General features: G+C 46.4%; 1 protein-coding gene across 1 annotated transcript in view; it reads left to right on the top strand.

Annotated features, from left to right (window-relative positions):
* Positions 1 to 4,366: 4,366 nt before the first annotated feature.
* FGF6 (fibroblast growth factor 6) overlaps positions 4,367 to 15,595 on the top strand; it is a 161,941-nt gene continuing 150,712 nt past the window's right edge. Inside the window, exons 1-2 of the mRNA XM_069628303.1 lie at positions 4,367 to 5,149; positions 5,860 to 5,963. Coding sequence (XP_069484404.1) covers positions 4,810 to 5,149; positions 5,860 to 5,963 — 444 coding nt within the window. The 5' untranslated portion in view covers positions 4,367 to 4,809. The remainder of the gene's footprint in view (positions 5,150 to 5,859; positions 5,964 to 15,595) is intronic.

Genomic DNA, 15,595 nt, shown 5'->3' with positions numbered 1-15,595 from the left:
GCATTCAAAGGAGGAGTAGGCCTGCGTAGGGATGAAAGAGGCCGGGAGCCACTTCAGAAAAGTTAGGGATACTCCACCTCCAAGACGGTTGGTTCCGGGTTGTCAGGTGTCAAAACTCATGACAGAACTGGCTATAAACCATGTCTCAGTGAGAGCAAGGACATCTAGATCGAGTACTTCGAGGAGGTGACAGATGTCAGAGGAGTGTTTGACAGCAGAACGAGAGTTGAGAGTAGCGACATTGAGCAGGTTGCCACATTTGAAAGACTTCCATGGAGGGTACAGGCTTGAGGTACACCCTGCAGAGGTGTTAGAGGGGCCCAAGGGTGGGCAGAGGAGGAATATGAGGGTGGCAGAAGGAGTAGACAGGAGAAGGAAGGAAGTTGATAAGAGTGGGAAATGCCTATCAAAAAGGAGGAGATTGGGCTGACGCCCTGAACCAAGACAGTGCCATTCAGATAGACATTAATGATGGTCTTGGAAAAGTGGAAGGGGGCCAAGCAGACCTCCGACCTAGTGCCACCATTAATGGGAAAGGAGAAGAAAGGAGAGAGAACAGAGACCATATGAAGGGTCCATAGGTCTGGAGAGGGGACAACAAAAAAGATGTTAGTGAGAGTCTGTCTGGAGGAAGCACTGGCGTAGGTATCCATGATAGGGAGGCCTGGGTTGGAGACAAGGATGTCCCTCTTGCACTTCTTCCTTCCAGACTTAGTGAGAGGAATAGGTTAAGAGATAGAGTAGCAGTTAGAGAAGATGGGAAAGACAGAGAGCACCATAGGGAGTGCGAAGATGGCAGGTGGCAGAGAAGGGGGTGAGAGAGAGACGCACAGCTCTTCGGTACACAACTCAGAATGCACAGGGGAAGGGGTGGGACGGGGGACAGGTCACAACAAGGAAGACACATGAGGGGAACAAGTAACTCACAACAATAAAGAGCACACCATGCGCGGGGTCTAGGTGGGAGCATGGAGAGAACCAGCAACAATGCTACAGTTACCAGAATGAGAAAACACCCAGATTCAACTTTCCCAGAAAGGGGGGAAAAAGGTACGTTTTTGAGCACAGGACATACAACACTCCCAGATTCAACTTTCCTAGAGGGGGGAAAAAGGCTAGGTTTATGAGCACAGCCCAATACAACACACCCATATTCGACTTTCCTAGAAGGGAAAAAAGGCTACGTTTTTTAGCACAGCACAATACAACACACCCAAATTCGACTTACCTGATCAGTCGCAGCAGGTCGATGAATGCAGGCTACATGCTACCACGGCAGACGCCGGCAGATCCCACTGTAGCTGTCCTTAGCCTCTGGTCCTTGTCCGAGGGGGCTGCCATGGCAGGGGGTGCCTTGGGTGGCTGATTTAAATGGCCCATCAACCAATGGGAGCGCGGTGGGAGGGCCAAGAAGGAAGCAACCAGGACAAAGGGAGGGGGATCAGGCACACGCGATGCAGCGCGAGAATAAAAATGTTTACAAATGCACAAATGACTGTGCCACGGAGCACCTGTCCTCACCCCAGCACCAGAGAAGTTGATGTTGGCGTTGCCTAATGATGGTGGGGATGGCCTGCCGCGTCAGAGGGACAAAAGACTGTTGGTGCATGCTTACCTGTTGTCTGAGCAGGGGTTTTGGCCCTGGGTCCTCCTGGTCCAAACAGGAAACGCCCTTTACTTACTTCGTCTGCCCGGGCCTGTGACACCCTTGATCTAAGAGTTAAGAGCTGAAAGGAAGAGGCAGGGCTAAGAAGGTGGGTTGTGCTTAGGCCTGGTGACCTAGATCCACTTGCACCTGCTCACCAACTTCAAAGAAAACGAGGCTAGAGGTCTGCTTAAGTAGGGAAAAAGAGCAGCAAACCAGGAAGGCACCAACAGTTTAAAGTGATTGACAGGTGGGCTGGGCTTAGGCCAGGTGAACTAGATCTACTTGCACCTGCTCACCAACTGCCTGCAATGTGTAAAGGGTGGCGTAAAGGTGATTTCACCTCCACTTCACGCCACCCCTTTGTAATCCAAAGTGGAAAATTATGAAAGCTACGCAGAGAGAACATGTTTGCACCTAAGTGCAAATGTAACAGATCCCCTCTGCGTTATTTGCAGGGTTTTAAAATATGATTCCCCATTGAATTCTATTAGAATGGACAACAGTAACAAACAGCAATTAGCGCCTGATTCACAGAACGTTTTCCTAAGGGATTGCGCCAATATAAAGACGCTTCTGTGAATCCCTGAAAGCCTTACAAATGAAGTGACCTGGGGATGCGAATGGAACGTTAGTAAAATGATGTTGTTCCAAGCATGGTTACTTAGTATGTGGCCATCTAGGTGTTTTGGACTTCAATTCCCATCAGGCCCACCTAGCACAGTCTGGGATGAAGGATCATGGGAGTTGTGGTCCAAAATATATGGAGGGCCACGTAATGTGTAAACATCATTTAGAGGCTATGGTTTGTGTCGTGGCTTAGACCCGCTTCTAATTGGTGTATTGGTCACATGATGCAATGCATTTATTAATGTACAGTAGATTTAGGAGACCGCCTCTAACACGGTCCCTTCGTGGTACTATTATCGGAATGAGTGGCTGCAGCTGTTTCTAATTCTATTGACAGCCAGGAGTGTTGCAATGGGCCATTATTTTTCCTCGTGTGCTTGGTGTTGGTGATACTTTATTGTCAGCGGTGTGAGGGTGAATTTCAAGTCTGGTTTTTCTAAAACACTAACATGTCACTCAGCAAAACATTTCAGAGCACTCTTCGCCAAAGTAGACAGCAAGACATCACAGTGAACCAAAAGAAAATATTACAGTAGGCGCCAATTAAAAAGCTCAGTCCAATTGCCGAACGCATATTTCCGATAGGCCGCCATTCCTGAACATAGGCCTGTTAGGAATAGCGCATGCACGAATTGCGCGTGCTTCCGGGGAGCTGAACGCGGTGGTCTTATTACAAGTTAAGGAGCAGGTGGGGTTGGGGGCTAGGTTTTGGGTGCGGGCTGAGCTTGGCAGGGAGCAAGGCAGTGAGAGAGAGGGGAAGACGGCAGATTGAGCAGGTCCGGCAGATATCCCCGCCCCCACCCGCCATGAGAAAAAGGGAGGCATTGCAGGGGGGCGGAGTGGCCCCAGCAACATGTTTCCGTGCAACGCCACAGCCGGACCCGGGAAACTGGTTCCCTGTAAAAAAATGCCCTGAGGAGAAAACACAGAGATCCAATTAAAATACATCTTTGAATCAAGCGACTGCCTGGCCAGTTGAGTGAGAGCTTATGGGGTGGCAGCTACCAGTATACACCTGGAGTTTTCCTGTATAGGGTAGGTCAAGAGATTGGCATAGAGATCAAGCCTGGATAGTAATATATCAATGAGTTGCTCTCTGAAGCTGCCCAGATTTCAATACACCATCGGGCATATGAGGACTCTGCCGGGGAGCTGGGGTTTTATGGCCTGCATCAAATATAGCTTTATTGTCCACGAAAAATGTGGCAATTCTCGTCCCTTCACTCGAATCAAGAGAGGACTGCTGCGCTTGGAATGCTTTATTATAATTTTTGTTTTTTACAAATGTCACGCTATGAAATAATGCAGGACTTGTTGCAGTCCAGTGGGGGCCCCTTTTCCCGTGCCATGCCGTCAATCTGGGCCCGCGTTGCAGCCACGCACCATTGAAAGCTATATTTGCAATGGAACATGCGTGGCATGCAAGACAGGCTGCTCAAAGGCATCCTGGGAATGAAGTGCCCGCACCTCGAGGGGTCTTTGCAGAGCACTGGCAAGGCCCTGCAGCTTTATGAAGCGTGCATGGAGGACTTTGGCTTAGATCCCTGTCGAAGCAGACAGAGCACAGTGCGAACGAACATATACACGAATGCGCTTACAGGAAAAGTTTTTAAAAACTCAATTATTTTTTCAAAAAGAAAAGCGAGTCCTTAAATATACGCCGGTTCTTTGCCAGGATGCATGCATCAAGCAGGGTGGGCAGGAAGGTGGGGGCACAACATTTGATTCAAATACCTTTATATGTAAGTTTTTCCTTTGTTCTCAACTTTAGATGCTGCTGTTCAACGTATAGGACTTTTCTAGCCAAGGCCCTAAATAGTGGCGAGTATTTTTTAATGGCGAATTAAAATGAACACACTTATCCAAATGCCCCCCAAAAATCCCACAAGTGTTACTAATTGTTTCCTAAAACCTTGACACTGCTGGCTAAAGTGCCCGACTCAAAACACTGCCTAGGAAGGGCTGCAGGATTCTCATTGCTTGACGGTGAGGCAGCACACTCTTTTTACACCCCCTCCTCTAAATAAGGAAGCTGCTTGCTAGGCATGTGGTCGTCCAACCAATTTGGACCTTGGGAGGCCTCTCCACATTCAGTAGTCACTGCCCGCTGTCCAATGAAACCTCACTCCTCCTCGTGCCTTGCGTGGCAGCATTCATCAACTCTCAGCAAACTTGACGTAGCAGGTTAGTGTTACAGGCCTTGCTACACAGCTGATGTACCTTTGGCAAGTTATTGATGCCAGGATGATGTCGAGGGGTGGGACGGCTCCTGAACTACACAGATAGGACAAGCAAATATATCCCGGCTGCCAGAGGAAGCGCGCAGGAGCTGCAAAACATGGTCCCCAGCACTTGGAGCTTTGCTGGTCTCTCTCTGTTCTCCACCAAACTGCTCCCAGGCTTCAGTTTCATGTCAGCAATCTCAATCTGCCTTCCAAAAATAAGCCTACGCCGCCATGCTGAAGGGAGAAAAACAAGAAGGGCGGTATTTTTAGGGCCATTAATTCTGACCACGTGCCCAGAAGGTGAACCGGATGGCCGTCGCACAAAGGCTTCTCATCACTATGTCCTGCGGAGCCAGCGTTCACTGGACGTTGCCCACTTTTGTTCTGCTCTGTTTTCTGGCCGGGATTGTTTCGACGTATCCCCTTCCGGGCCGAACTAATGGGACGTTTCTAGAGCGCGGATGGGGGTCTCTCTTTTCCCGATCCCTTGCAGAGATGGCAGGAGAAAGATCAGATGTGAACTGGGAGACTGACTATTTGTTAGGAATCAAGAGAGTGCGGAGGCTCTACTGCAATGTGGGCATCGGATTTCACCTCCAGATCCTCCCTGACGGAAGGATAAGCGGCGTCCACAGCGAAAACCAATACAGTGAGTTGCATCCACAAATATCTTCTCATAGAGGCAACTTGATGGCAACATTGTGTAGTAATGAACGGGCACATGGCGCCAAAGTTGCTGCTTCTTGGCATATTGGTTGAGTGCATCTGTTTCTTTTATAAACGCTCTCAGATCAGTCAGCAGTGGCAACCTCCTGGCTGAAACATGTCGCGAATGCTTGGACGAAATTAGATGGCAACTTATTTTTACTCTGTTTTCCTATCCCCCGCTAGAAACCAGGAACAGATTTCTGAATTTCCACTCGTCACAATTTTTCGCATTCCAATGGCTTTTAGATTTGAATGACCAGTTGCCGCTGCCATCTGTCCTGAAAGAGTTGACTTTGCAACCCAAGTAGTTAATTTGGTACGGATTTAGGGAGTATGAACTCCTGTATCATATGCTCAAAGCATATTTTTTTCAGGGGCTTTTGCTTGTATGTTTCACCGTTTTTGTCCCCAGCAGTAGTTGACTAGTGTAAGATTCTGCTAGTTTCAGGTTTCACTCAGTTGCGGCTAGAAAACGGTCCTGTTGAGAATGTTGCAAATACTGTGCAGACGCCATGTGGAAACACTGCTGATTTCTTTCAAAATGTGTGCATTCTATAGTCCTGTGGAATCCCACTTTAAATCAGCCGTGCATGCTTTCTTGCTACGTGAACATGCGATGCATGGCATTAAATGTGCATTTTGTCCACCCAGGTCTGTTAGAAATATCGACTGTAGAACGAGGGGTTGTTAGTTTGTTTGGTGTGAAAAGTGAACGTTTTGTAGCAATGAACAACAAAGGGAGATTATATGCAGCGGTAAGTACACAATTATTATTTTGTTCAATGTATTAATGAAACGTACATCTGTTTGTTAAAGTCCATAATTTATATATATTCATCATAAATGATCAATATAATTATGTCTGTTTTAAAAATGTTGATTTTTTTTTTTTGAATACCTGGTAAATGCAGTACTTAATGTTACACGGCAGACATATGTGGGGGAATATTTTAACGCAAATCATTGGTGTACTTTTGTGGTTACATATCTGATTGCTTCATGAATAATATTAAAATGTCAATTTAAAACCTATCACATTTAAATGTTCAATTGAAAGCTATACGTTGAAGGGAGGTTATGACTGCTTTGCTGTTCCGCTGCTGGATAAAGGCTTGCGTTATCTCTTAGAATTGCTAGTTAGCCATACAAATCTCAGGGCTATCGCATGCCACTGCATAACTGGCTCAAACTCATAGAGTTACCATGTGTGAGGCCAAGTTAAAATAAAATACAAAGGCTCATTTGTGTGGTTTAAGTGTTGTAAAGCACAGCCACGCCCAATGAGGTCTTGAAAGAATTGCCTGGCAAGATGTGGTAGAAACATTCGAGTGTGGTGTAGTTTGGTGTGCATTGTGCGGGAGTGGGCGCACCAGGGGTTTCCATGTTATAACCATTGTTTGTAACCCCCTGTAAACTTGTTGCGGCCGTTGGGCAAGGGGGCGTGCACGCACGCACGCACGTACGCACGCAGCGCGCGGTGGGAGCGAGATGTTTCCTTCATGAGGTGAATTCATGTTGCGCTTCTTCTGGTTGCAAATCCCGATTCCACCCGACATATCTCTAATAACGGGCACTATCGGACCATTTCTAAGTGATTTCCCCAGCAGGAGGAATAGGCTGCGAGAGTAGGGGCCAGGGAGTGATTTACAGTTTCCACTCGGCATCTGGTGAGACATGGCGCCATTATCTGGATAGGTGCCACATCTGGATAGGCGCCACATCTGGATAGGATTGATTGAAGGACAACATGCCCGCGCCTAGGAAAAACATGAATGCTAGCGTGTGCCACACCTGGAGTTGTGAATGTTAGCAGACCCACACCTGGACGGATCTCTAAACTCTAGCCTGCGCCGCATCTAGATAAAAGTGTGAATGTTGGCATGACCACACCTGGATGAAGTCCTAAACATTGGCCCACGCCGCGTTTAGATGGGAATGTAAGGGCCAACAAGTGCCACACTCAGACAGAACTGTGAATGTTAGCATGGTAAAGGTCAGGTAACCCACTAACCAATATAAGCTCAAACTCTGCATACTGATCTCACTCAAAAAACTCACACAACCATCTCTCGCACAACAAGCCGCACACACTTTACAACACTGCAACAACACATAAGCCGGAACAACAGCACACACAGACTGACTCCGATCCGATACCCGCACCAAAGCTCAGCACCCGGTGTATACTGAGCTGAAGCTGCCAACAGAACACCACTCCTCTCACTATCCTACTCCCTCCTTCACCTTACTAACCCATCCCACCTTCCTCATTTACAGATCCGCCTGAGCGCCTCGGGACCAATTCCGTTGGTGACGGTGCGTGGTACAAATACCTTTAACATTTAACATTAGTACACGCGAGCGACGTTGCTGCAGCCGCTCGTCCCACTTTGCTTTCATCCTTCCCAAATCGATAAATGAATAGCCCTTTGTATGAATATATGTTCTAGGTAAAGCGCTTATGTAAGCACTATGTAAATAACACATTATCACTTCACTCAGAATTAGCATACATTGAGATCCTTCCGTGGCTTGTCCTAAATTTTCTAGTCCTTATCATTTATTGGTGGAACTCCTGCTTAGGTGCTCAGATGCAAGAACCTCGGGCACTCTTGCAGTGCAGAGTTGGATGCCCCAGAAACCCGTTCACCTGCTTTGGACCCTTTCGTTTTCTAAGGCCCCCCCCTCCACACTCTAGCGTTATAGAAACACTGAGTTGTTTAACACACATCCATAATCCGAGCCAAGATGCTTCTCTGGGGATGAACGCGAATTCTAGAAATACACATGCTGTTTTATTTACCATGTAGTCTTTCTTTGCTGTTGTCTGCCCCTTTTGTACTCTGGTACTTGTAGCGCAGTCAATGACTCTGGCAAGGCTACATTAGTACAAATAGAATGGGAAAGAAATGGTTTATGTAATTTATTCCAATTTCTACAAAATCTTGTGCACTGATTGGCTGCTTGTTGTCTTACTACCTCTCTCCTACCTTCAGATCCCATGCATTTTATAACGAGCTTATGTCTTGGGTGAAATAGCAGTGGGTACTTTTGTGACATACCAATGAGGTTCTGTATAATGACCAATAGAGCCGATCCCAGCAAATCAGTGAACTATATTGTGCTACAATAAAAAAAAAGCGAGGAAATTTTACTTTAAACATTTTAAGGTAAGCAACAAGGGTATGGCGCCGGTGGCTTTTCAGTTATTTTGGAATATGGCTCCCATGACTTCTCACGTTAGCTCGGGAAGATGGGAGTTGTAGTCCAAAACATCAGAAAGACTAAATGTGCTGAACACTGTATTACTACACTTGCACCAGCTAAGAGGTACGAATGTGTGTCTCAAAGGCACTGTCTGCAATGCAATTAACAAGCGCCATGATACCTCTGGGTCCTGGGCGCTATCAACAAATGTAATAAATAAGAATACATTCTCCCAGTATAACAAATCAGTGGTGGCATCCTTTTCTCAGCTCAGTTATCGCAAATGTTTTGCACTCTGACAAGGCTATGATGCAGTAAGAAATTCCAGACTGGAAAATGGGTATTTGACAAGCGATTATGTAATCTGCCACTCTGCCTACATGCAAGTATTGAGACCGATCAGCAGGTGGATTGCTGGACACATGCGCAATGTGAAGGCCATAGCACTGAATCCTGGTGATCTGGATTCACATGCAAGTATTGAGACTGATCAGCAGGCGGATTGCTGGACACATGCGCAATGTGAAGGCCATAGCACTGAATCCTGGTGATCTGGATTCACATGCAAGTATTGAGACCGATCAGCAGGTGGATTGCTGGACACATGCGCAATGTGAAGGCCATAGCACTGAATCCTGGTGATCTGGATTCACATGCAAGTATTGAGACCGATCAGCAGGCGGATTGCTGGACACATGCGCAATGTGAAGGCCATAGCACTGAATCCTGGTGATCTGGATTCACATGCAAGTATTGAGACCGATCAGCAGGTGGATTGCTGGACACATGCGCAATGTGAAGGCCATAGCACTGAATCCTGGTGATCTGGATTCACATGCAAGTATTGAGACCGATCAGCAGGTGGATTGCTGGACACATGCGCAATGTGAAGGCCATAGCACTGAATCCTGGTGATCTGGATTCACATGCAAGTATTGAGACCGATCAGCAGGTGGATTGCTGGACACATGCGCAATGTGAAGGCCATAGCACTGAATCCTGGTGATCTGGATTCTTTCTTGGTCAACACAATTGGATGTTGGTGGCAAACGCTACATAGAAATAAGACCCGTGCTTGTAATTTCTTGATGTAGTCATCAGGAGGCAAGACATGGCTGCATGGCCTCAGAATCCTCTCCCAGGGCTATTTTGATGCCTGCACTGCCATCAAGCGCCTTGATTCACAGAGCAGTGCAAAGTGTATTTTTGCAGCGCAAAGTCACTTTGCACTGCAAAAGTACTTTTTGCACCATGCTAAATTGGCCTAAATCACGGTGCAAAGAGTACTTTTGCAGTGACGTTGCACTGCAAAAATACACTTTGCACTGCTCTGTGAATCAGGATGTTTGAATGCAGTACAACATCACTTTGCACTGCTCTAAAGGTTCCATGAATCAGGCCCTAAAACTCCTGTTTTTCTCGTTTAGTGTCAGTGGGAGGAGTTCTAGTTTGTTTACTCTTGGCTGAGACAAACAGTGTTATTTAATTTGATATGCTTATTTGATTACATTTCTTACAAGCATAATCAATTCCTAGTAATACCAGAGCGCCAAACTTACATATTTCTAAAGAAACATTGGTAAAGCCAATGGTTTTGGGTTTTGTATAGGCATGGGTAGGCATTTTCCTGGCACTATTAAGTGCCCATTAAATGGATAAAGCTGAAAAATTGTGCGAGCGCCAGGGCAAATGATAGCAGTGCCTGGCAAATTCTTATAAAACCCATATACATAATCCAAAACTGTTGTTTTTGTCATTGCTTGCTTTTTTACAGGAGTTCAGTGCAAGGTACTTGTGTCATGACTCACACATTGCTTATTAATCCAAGTGGCTGAATACACTAAGTTAAGGTATTTTTATTACACTAGGAGCTCTTGTGTAGCTACAAATGAATCAATTAACTATTAGATCGCTGCTGAGAAATAACATTGACTGGCCCCATAAGGCACACAGATTGATGTTACTGTGCAATAAAGTTACCTCAAAAAGATCAGAGGACGGTGTACTACGGACAGGGGGGGCAGCTAGGGGGCAGTAATGACCACCGAAATTAGGATTGCCATGGATGGTCAATAGGTGGTTGAAAAGCCAAACACCCAACCACAAGATGTTTCCTTCTTCAAATACGATCTCCCTCCTATATGTACCCCAATGGAATGGGTTCCGATTATAATGATGCTCAAGCACCACATAATGGTCAAAACCAAAAATAAAGATAGAATTTAAACATACATACCATTTGGTTCTAGAAACACTGGAAAAAACAGGAACAGCTGGAGCGTTATTTCGTTGTCATGGTTCCAAAAGCTCTGTCTCAATGTAAAAAGAGCGATTACCGTCTTCAGATAACAAAACATATTGTTGGGCAGGGTGCCTTCAAAATCTTATAAACGCAGTTCCTGTGGAGCCCCGTTTTTGAAACGTCAAAGCAAATCTCCAGCTTTTACAGTTTGTCATAGCTACGTACAGCAACGTCATTTAGCGGTCGCCAGAGGTCGCAACTGCGACCTCTGAAGACTCCCTTGCGACCTCTAAAAAGATAACCCCCCCCCTTTTTTTTTTTTTTTTTGGTAATGCAAGCTCCTGGCTGTGGCCAGCACCATGTGGCTCTTTACTTCTGGAGTGGAACACGTGTAACACTTTCAGCACTGACCCTAAATAAGAATGAATAGGAATACCAAATAATGTGTCTTTCTGGAATTCTATACAATAATTGCTAGGCTCATTAAAGGTTTATTTCAGGCACACTTCAGGGGGTGAGTCACTGATTTAGTCTGTTCTTAAACGCCTCAACTCAGCCTTTCATCCTTCTGAGGTCGATAAATGAGTACCAACACAGGTTGGGTGATATTGGGTATATATTTTTCCTATATAAAGTGCTTAAGCGTAAGTGCTATATAATAACACATCATTATCATTTGGTCATTGCTTGCATTCCCAGTCATTTGGTAATATGGGCCTATACACACTGATCTTCACGATAGATATGGCAATCCATTCTTGTATGAAATGTACATCACATTATAGTAATATCGTAACCATATTTATCGTAGTGCACAATGTTATGTGATGCCACTTCCTGTTTTGTCAACGGGTGAAAGGTCGTGTTCCATCGCTTCCTGCGATATCACTTTGGGGTGGGTTCAAATGACATCACTTCCTGTGATGTCATCAGGGGGTCACGGGTCATGTGATGTCACTTCCGCTACCCCTCGTATTTTGGTGAAATGACGTCCCTGGCTACGTATTCCTAGCACCTCCAGTGAGAAGGATGTTTGGAATCAAGTATCTGATGCCGCAGACTGCACTAGACACCTGTCCATTTACCTTTGACACTATTTCTAACACTGCCCAAAACGTGCAGGGCCAATTCCCCCTCTTGTACCACTTAACGTGTATATAACACACCTCACCCCCACATGATCTTTCAGGCGCCATATGGCAGGAGACCAAAACATTTGGCCCGCCATATGTTTTAGACTACAAACCCCATCAGTCCCTTCTGCATGCTCAATGGTACGGGATCATGAGCGTCGTAGTCCAAAACACCTGGTGAGCCGCAGGTGTCCTGCCGTATGGGTACTCAATAACTCAAAGACACATATGGCAAGGGTGACTCGAGGCACACCAAGAGAGAGCTACACTTACCAGATGTCAAATACACAACACAAATTCAAAATAACCCATAACTAGTCACTAGTCGAGCTCTCCACCCACAGCTACTAAAATAATCCACCTTGGGCCTCCCCACACACTCCAGCTCTTGAAGCCAGAGAACAAGACTCGCTCCTACTTATACAAGGGGGTTTAAGCAGGGTGCACGCCTCCTACTCATGCAAGGATGTTTAGGCAGGTGCACTACTCTCTCCTAACCATCCAAGGATGTTTAAACGGGGCATAATCCTCACTCCTACACATGCAAGGGTGTTTAAGCAGGGCACACCCCTCTCCCGTACACATGCAAGGGCGTTTAAGAAGGGGACAATCCCATCCCATCCCAATCTTTAAGGGGTTCTCCCCAATGGGTATATTCCCACTAGCAGACAGCAATTTGCTAATGAACTCAAACCAGCTATTTGTGCCAAGAGGCTATTTATATGGCAGACGAGGCACTTTGTGGTTTTGGTGTGACAGAGCAGACTCAGAGGTAACCATTTTGTGTCCAGTGTTCCGAGTTCTTACTGTTTTTTTGCCCTCCCCCCTCTTTAATGGACAGTGCTCTCACCGGCCATGCCCCCTATCACCTCCCCTTCCCCTTTTTTTTTTTATAACACTGCAATGAGTTTACTCACAAAATTGAATGAGAACTATACACATGGCAGTAGGATTTAGTTTCATTGAATCTTAACCAAGTTCAGTTAACACAATGGATTTCTTTTGAAAATGTATTTGCAGTCTGGCAGTCCCTAACCGCCACGAGAAACATTCTTAGAGCCACCCAGCTAAGTAGTCCACACTTCATCGAGTTTGGATGACTGGTCTTCAAACTGTAGGGTTGGCCTAATGGGGCCCAAAGGATGTCCGGGGGTGCGCAAGTCACTCCGAAAAGAGAGAAGGGTGAATGCTTTTCAATAGAAAATATAAGTAGATATGGCATCTAGCGGGTCCCAGAAGCAACATTTTTACTCAAGGGGGAGGTCTCAGCATAACATTTTTTAATACCAGTGCTATACGCTGAGTCAAGACGCTGATTGGCACCCGTGACCTGCTGGTTGAACACGGCTAGCGGTTTAGCCCACTAAGCCACCCCTTGCAAAACCCAGTGAAGCCTTTCACTGCAAGCTTGCTTCACTGATTATCATTCACACACTCCACGGGGAAGGCAGATACGAGCATTTATGTCTATGCATCTGCATGTAGTAGCGTGGACTACCATCCATGTTGTGTGTCTTTCTATCTGTCAACACTCTCAGCATGATGTCCTTGTTTTAACTAAAACTAGAAGGAAAAGAGCATGCGTTTCCAAGTGTAACCATAGGGATGTCCGACATAACGCATTCATGAAATCGGAAGTAGTAAAAAAATAAAATGGTTTCTGTCCATCTTTTTCTGACAAACCATATTTCGCAACCTGTTTGGGAAAAAAATAAAATCAAAGGTCACTGCATTCCTCGGCCTGTAGTTGTGTGTATATATAGCTTCCAACTGCCGTGGCTAGTCCTAAACCCCAAGTGTGTAAAAGTGGTCTGTGAATTCTCGAAATATACCCTTAAAAAGCGTAAACTCTTCCGTTCATTTAAAAGTAAATGGATCGCATCTGCTATGACTTAGAATACGGCAGCGGAACAGGAAGTGACAGCATTGAAAGAATGCACCGACGTGAGCGTAGTGTGGGCAGCAAAAGAAGAGTAGGGCGAGGATGAAAGCAGCAGTTTGTTTACATGTCTATTACTTACACGCCTACAGTGCCCATATGTTACTGACAGTCGAAAGGCTCCAGAATATGGCGTCCCTCAGACAGCAACTAAACGGAAGATCTAGGAGTGGGGGAGGGTGGGCAGCTGGGTTAGCAGGAAGCTGTACTCAATGACGGACTCTGGCAGATGGACTCCAGTGTAGCTCCCCTTATGTCCCACTTTACTCGGTGGAGGGCAAACCAAGTGCCTTTGAGTTCTTGATCAGGAGAGTACGGTGGCGGCTTGGAAGGGCAATGGTCTGAAGCACCTAAGGAATGCCATTGTTGATAATCCCTGGATTCCTCTGAGGAGATCTTTGGTTAAGAGCAGGAGGTGATGGATGAATGAATACATGTCACAGCACCATTTACCCAAATGTCTGTAGGAATGGGGCTCTTGATAGGCAGCGCTACGTTGGAGCTTTATCTTTCTCCGTAGCTTACCAGGAAGAAACAAGTGGACCATTAGGGAATAATTAAAAGAGGGCACCTTTACTTAGGGCAGCTTTACGTATGTTTTTTTAAAAACATTTCTTTATTGGTTTAACATATAACCAAACTTCCATCACTAATTCACTCCCTCCCGTCCCCCCCTCCCCCCAAGACCACAATCTGTTCTTCAGACCTCGCTTTGCCAGCTTTCGAGCTTGGGCTGCCTGGGTCATCTGAGGTAGTGTCATCCACGTTGGGATGGAGCAAAGGCACGGTCAGCGCCACCCATTGGTGCAGATCTCCGCTGTTGTCCAGCCTCTGTTCCTGTAGCACAGTCTCCCACTCTCCGTTTTCGGCTGTCACCCACCTCAGGAGGCCCCCCCCACCACTGTGCCACGCTTCGGTTTTTCGGGCTTTTCCATCCCATGGCTATGCGTCTTTTCGCTGTTATGTATATTAGGTCCTTGAGCTTATTTAGAGGCTTGTTTTTTCTGTTTTGTTTGTATCTGCCCAAGATGCAAGCCGCTGGTGTCTGCACCTCCACGTCGATGCCCGCCCCTGCCACTTTTGCTGCAACTTGTGTCCAAAACTCCTGAATCACTGGACATCCCCAGAACATGTGAGTCATAGCATCCCTAGGTTCGTTACATTTGGGGCATACCTGGATCCCTGTACCCCCAAACCTTGAGATCGCTTCTGGCGTGAGGTATGCTCTTTTAGTTATGTAACACTGGTTGAGTTGCAGGCGTGCGTTCCTGGAGATCTTTTTGTGATAGTCGGTTATTTTCTCCCATTCCTTGTCCTCAAATTCTAGGCTCAGTTCATGCTCCCACTTCACCCTGCTTTTAATTAATTTCTGGTCGTGTCCTCCGTTAGTGCCCCGTAAAGTTGTGAGGTTTCAATGACCTCGTGCTCTGTTACCAGGTTTGTAGCTTCTGGCCATCTGTCCATCATGCTCCGCACCACAGCTCTATGGAGCAAGAACTGCCCTGACGGCAGTCCCATGGCCTCGTTGAGTTCAGCGAACGTTAGGATCTCTTGTTCTTGCACCAGGTCCCCCAGTGTCGCCACTCCATGGGGCTCCCATTGGCTACGCGTTTCTGTTTGTCCCCAGGGTCTATTAGCCATGATTGCTGCTACGGGGATTTGTGGAGAGTACGGGTCTTCTACTCTCACAGTTTTGCAGGCACGTCTCCAAAGCTGGGTCCCTAGCTTAACCAGGTATGGGCTGTTTTGCAGTGCAGCAGTCAGGACCCAGAATAGATCCCTGAGTAGCAGCCGACGGAGGGCTGGTTGTAAGAGTCGGGTGTCTGTTGTGGTTTCATCCGCCATCCATTTCACAACATGCTTCAG

The sequence above is a fragment of the Ambystoma mexicanum genome, chromosome 12 (assembly GCF_040938575.1).
Source record: "Ambystoma mexicanum isolate Mex_15411 chromosome 12, UKY_AmexF1_1, whole genome shotgun sequence".
Taxonomy (NCBI): Eukaryota; Metazoa; Chordata; class Amphibia; order Caudata; family Ambystomatidae; genus Ambystoma; species Ambystoma mexicanum.
Note: the sequence above shows the minus strand (reverse complement) of the source record. Positions and strands in the feature narration are given on the sequence as shown.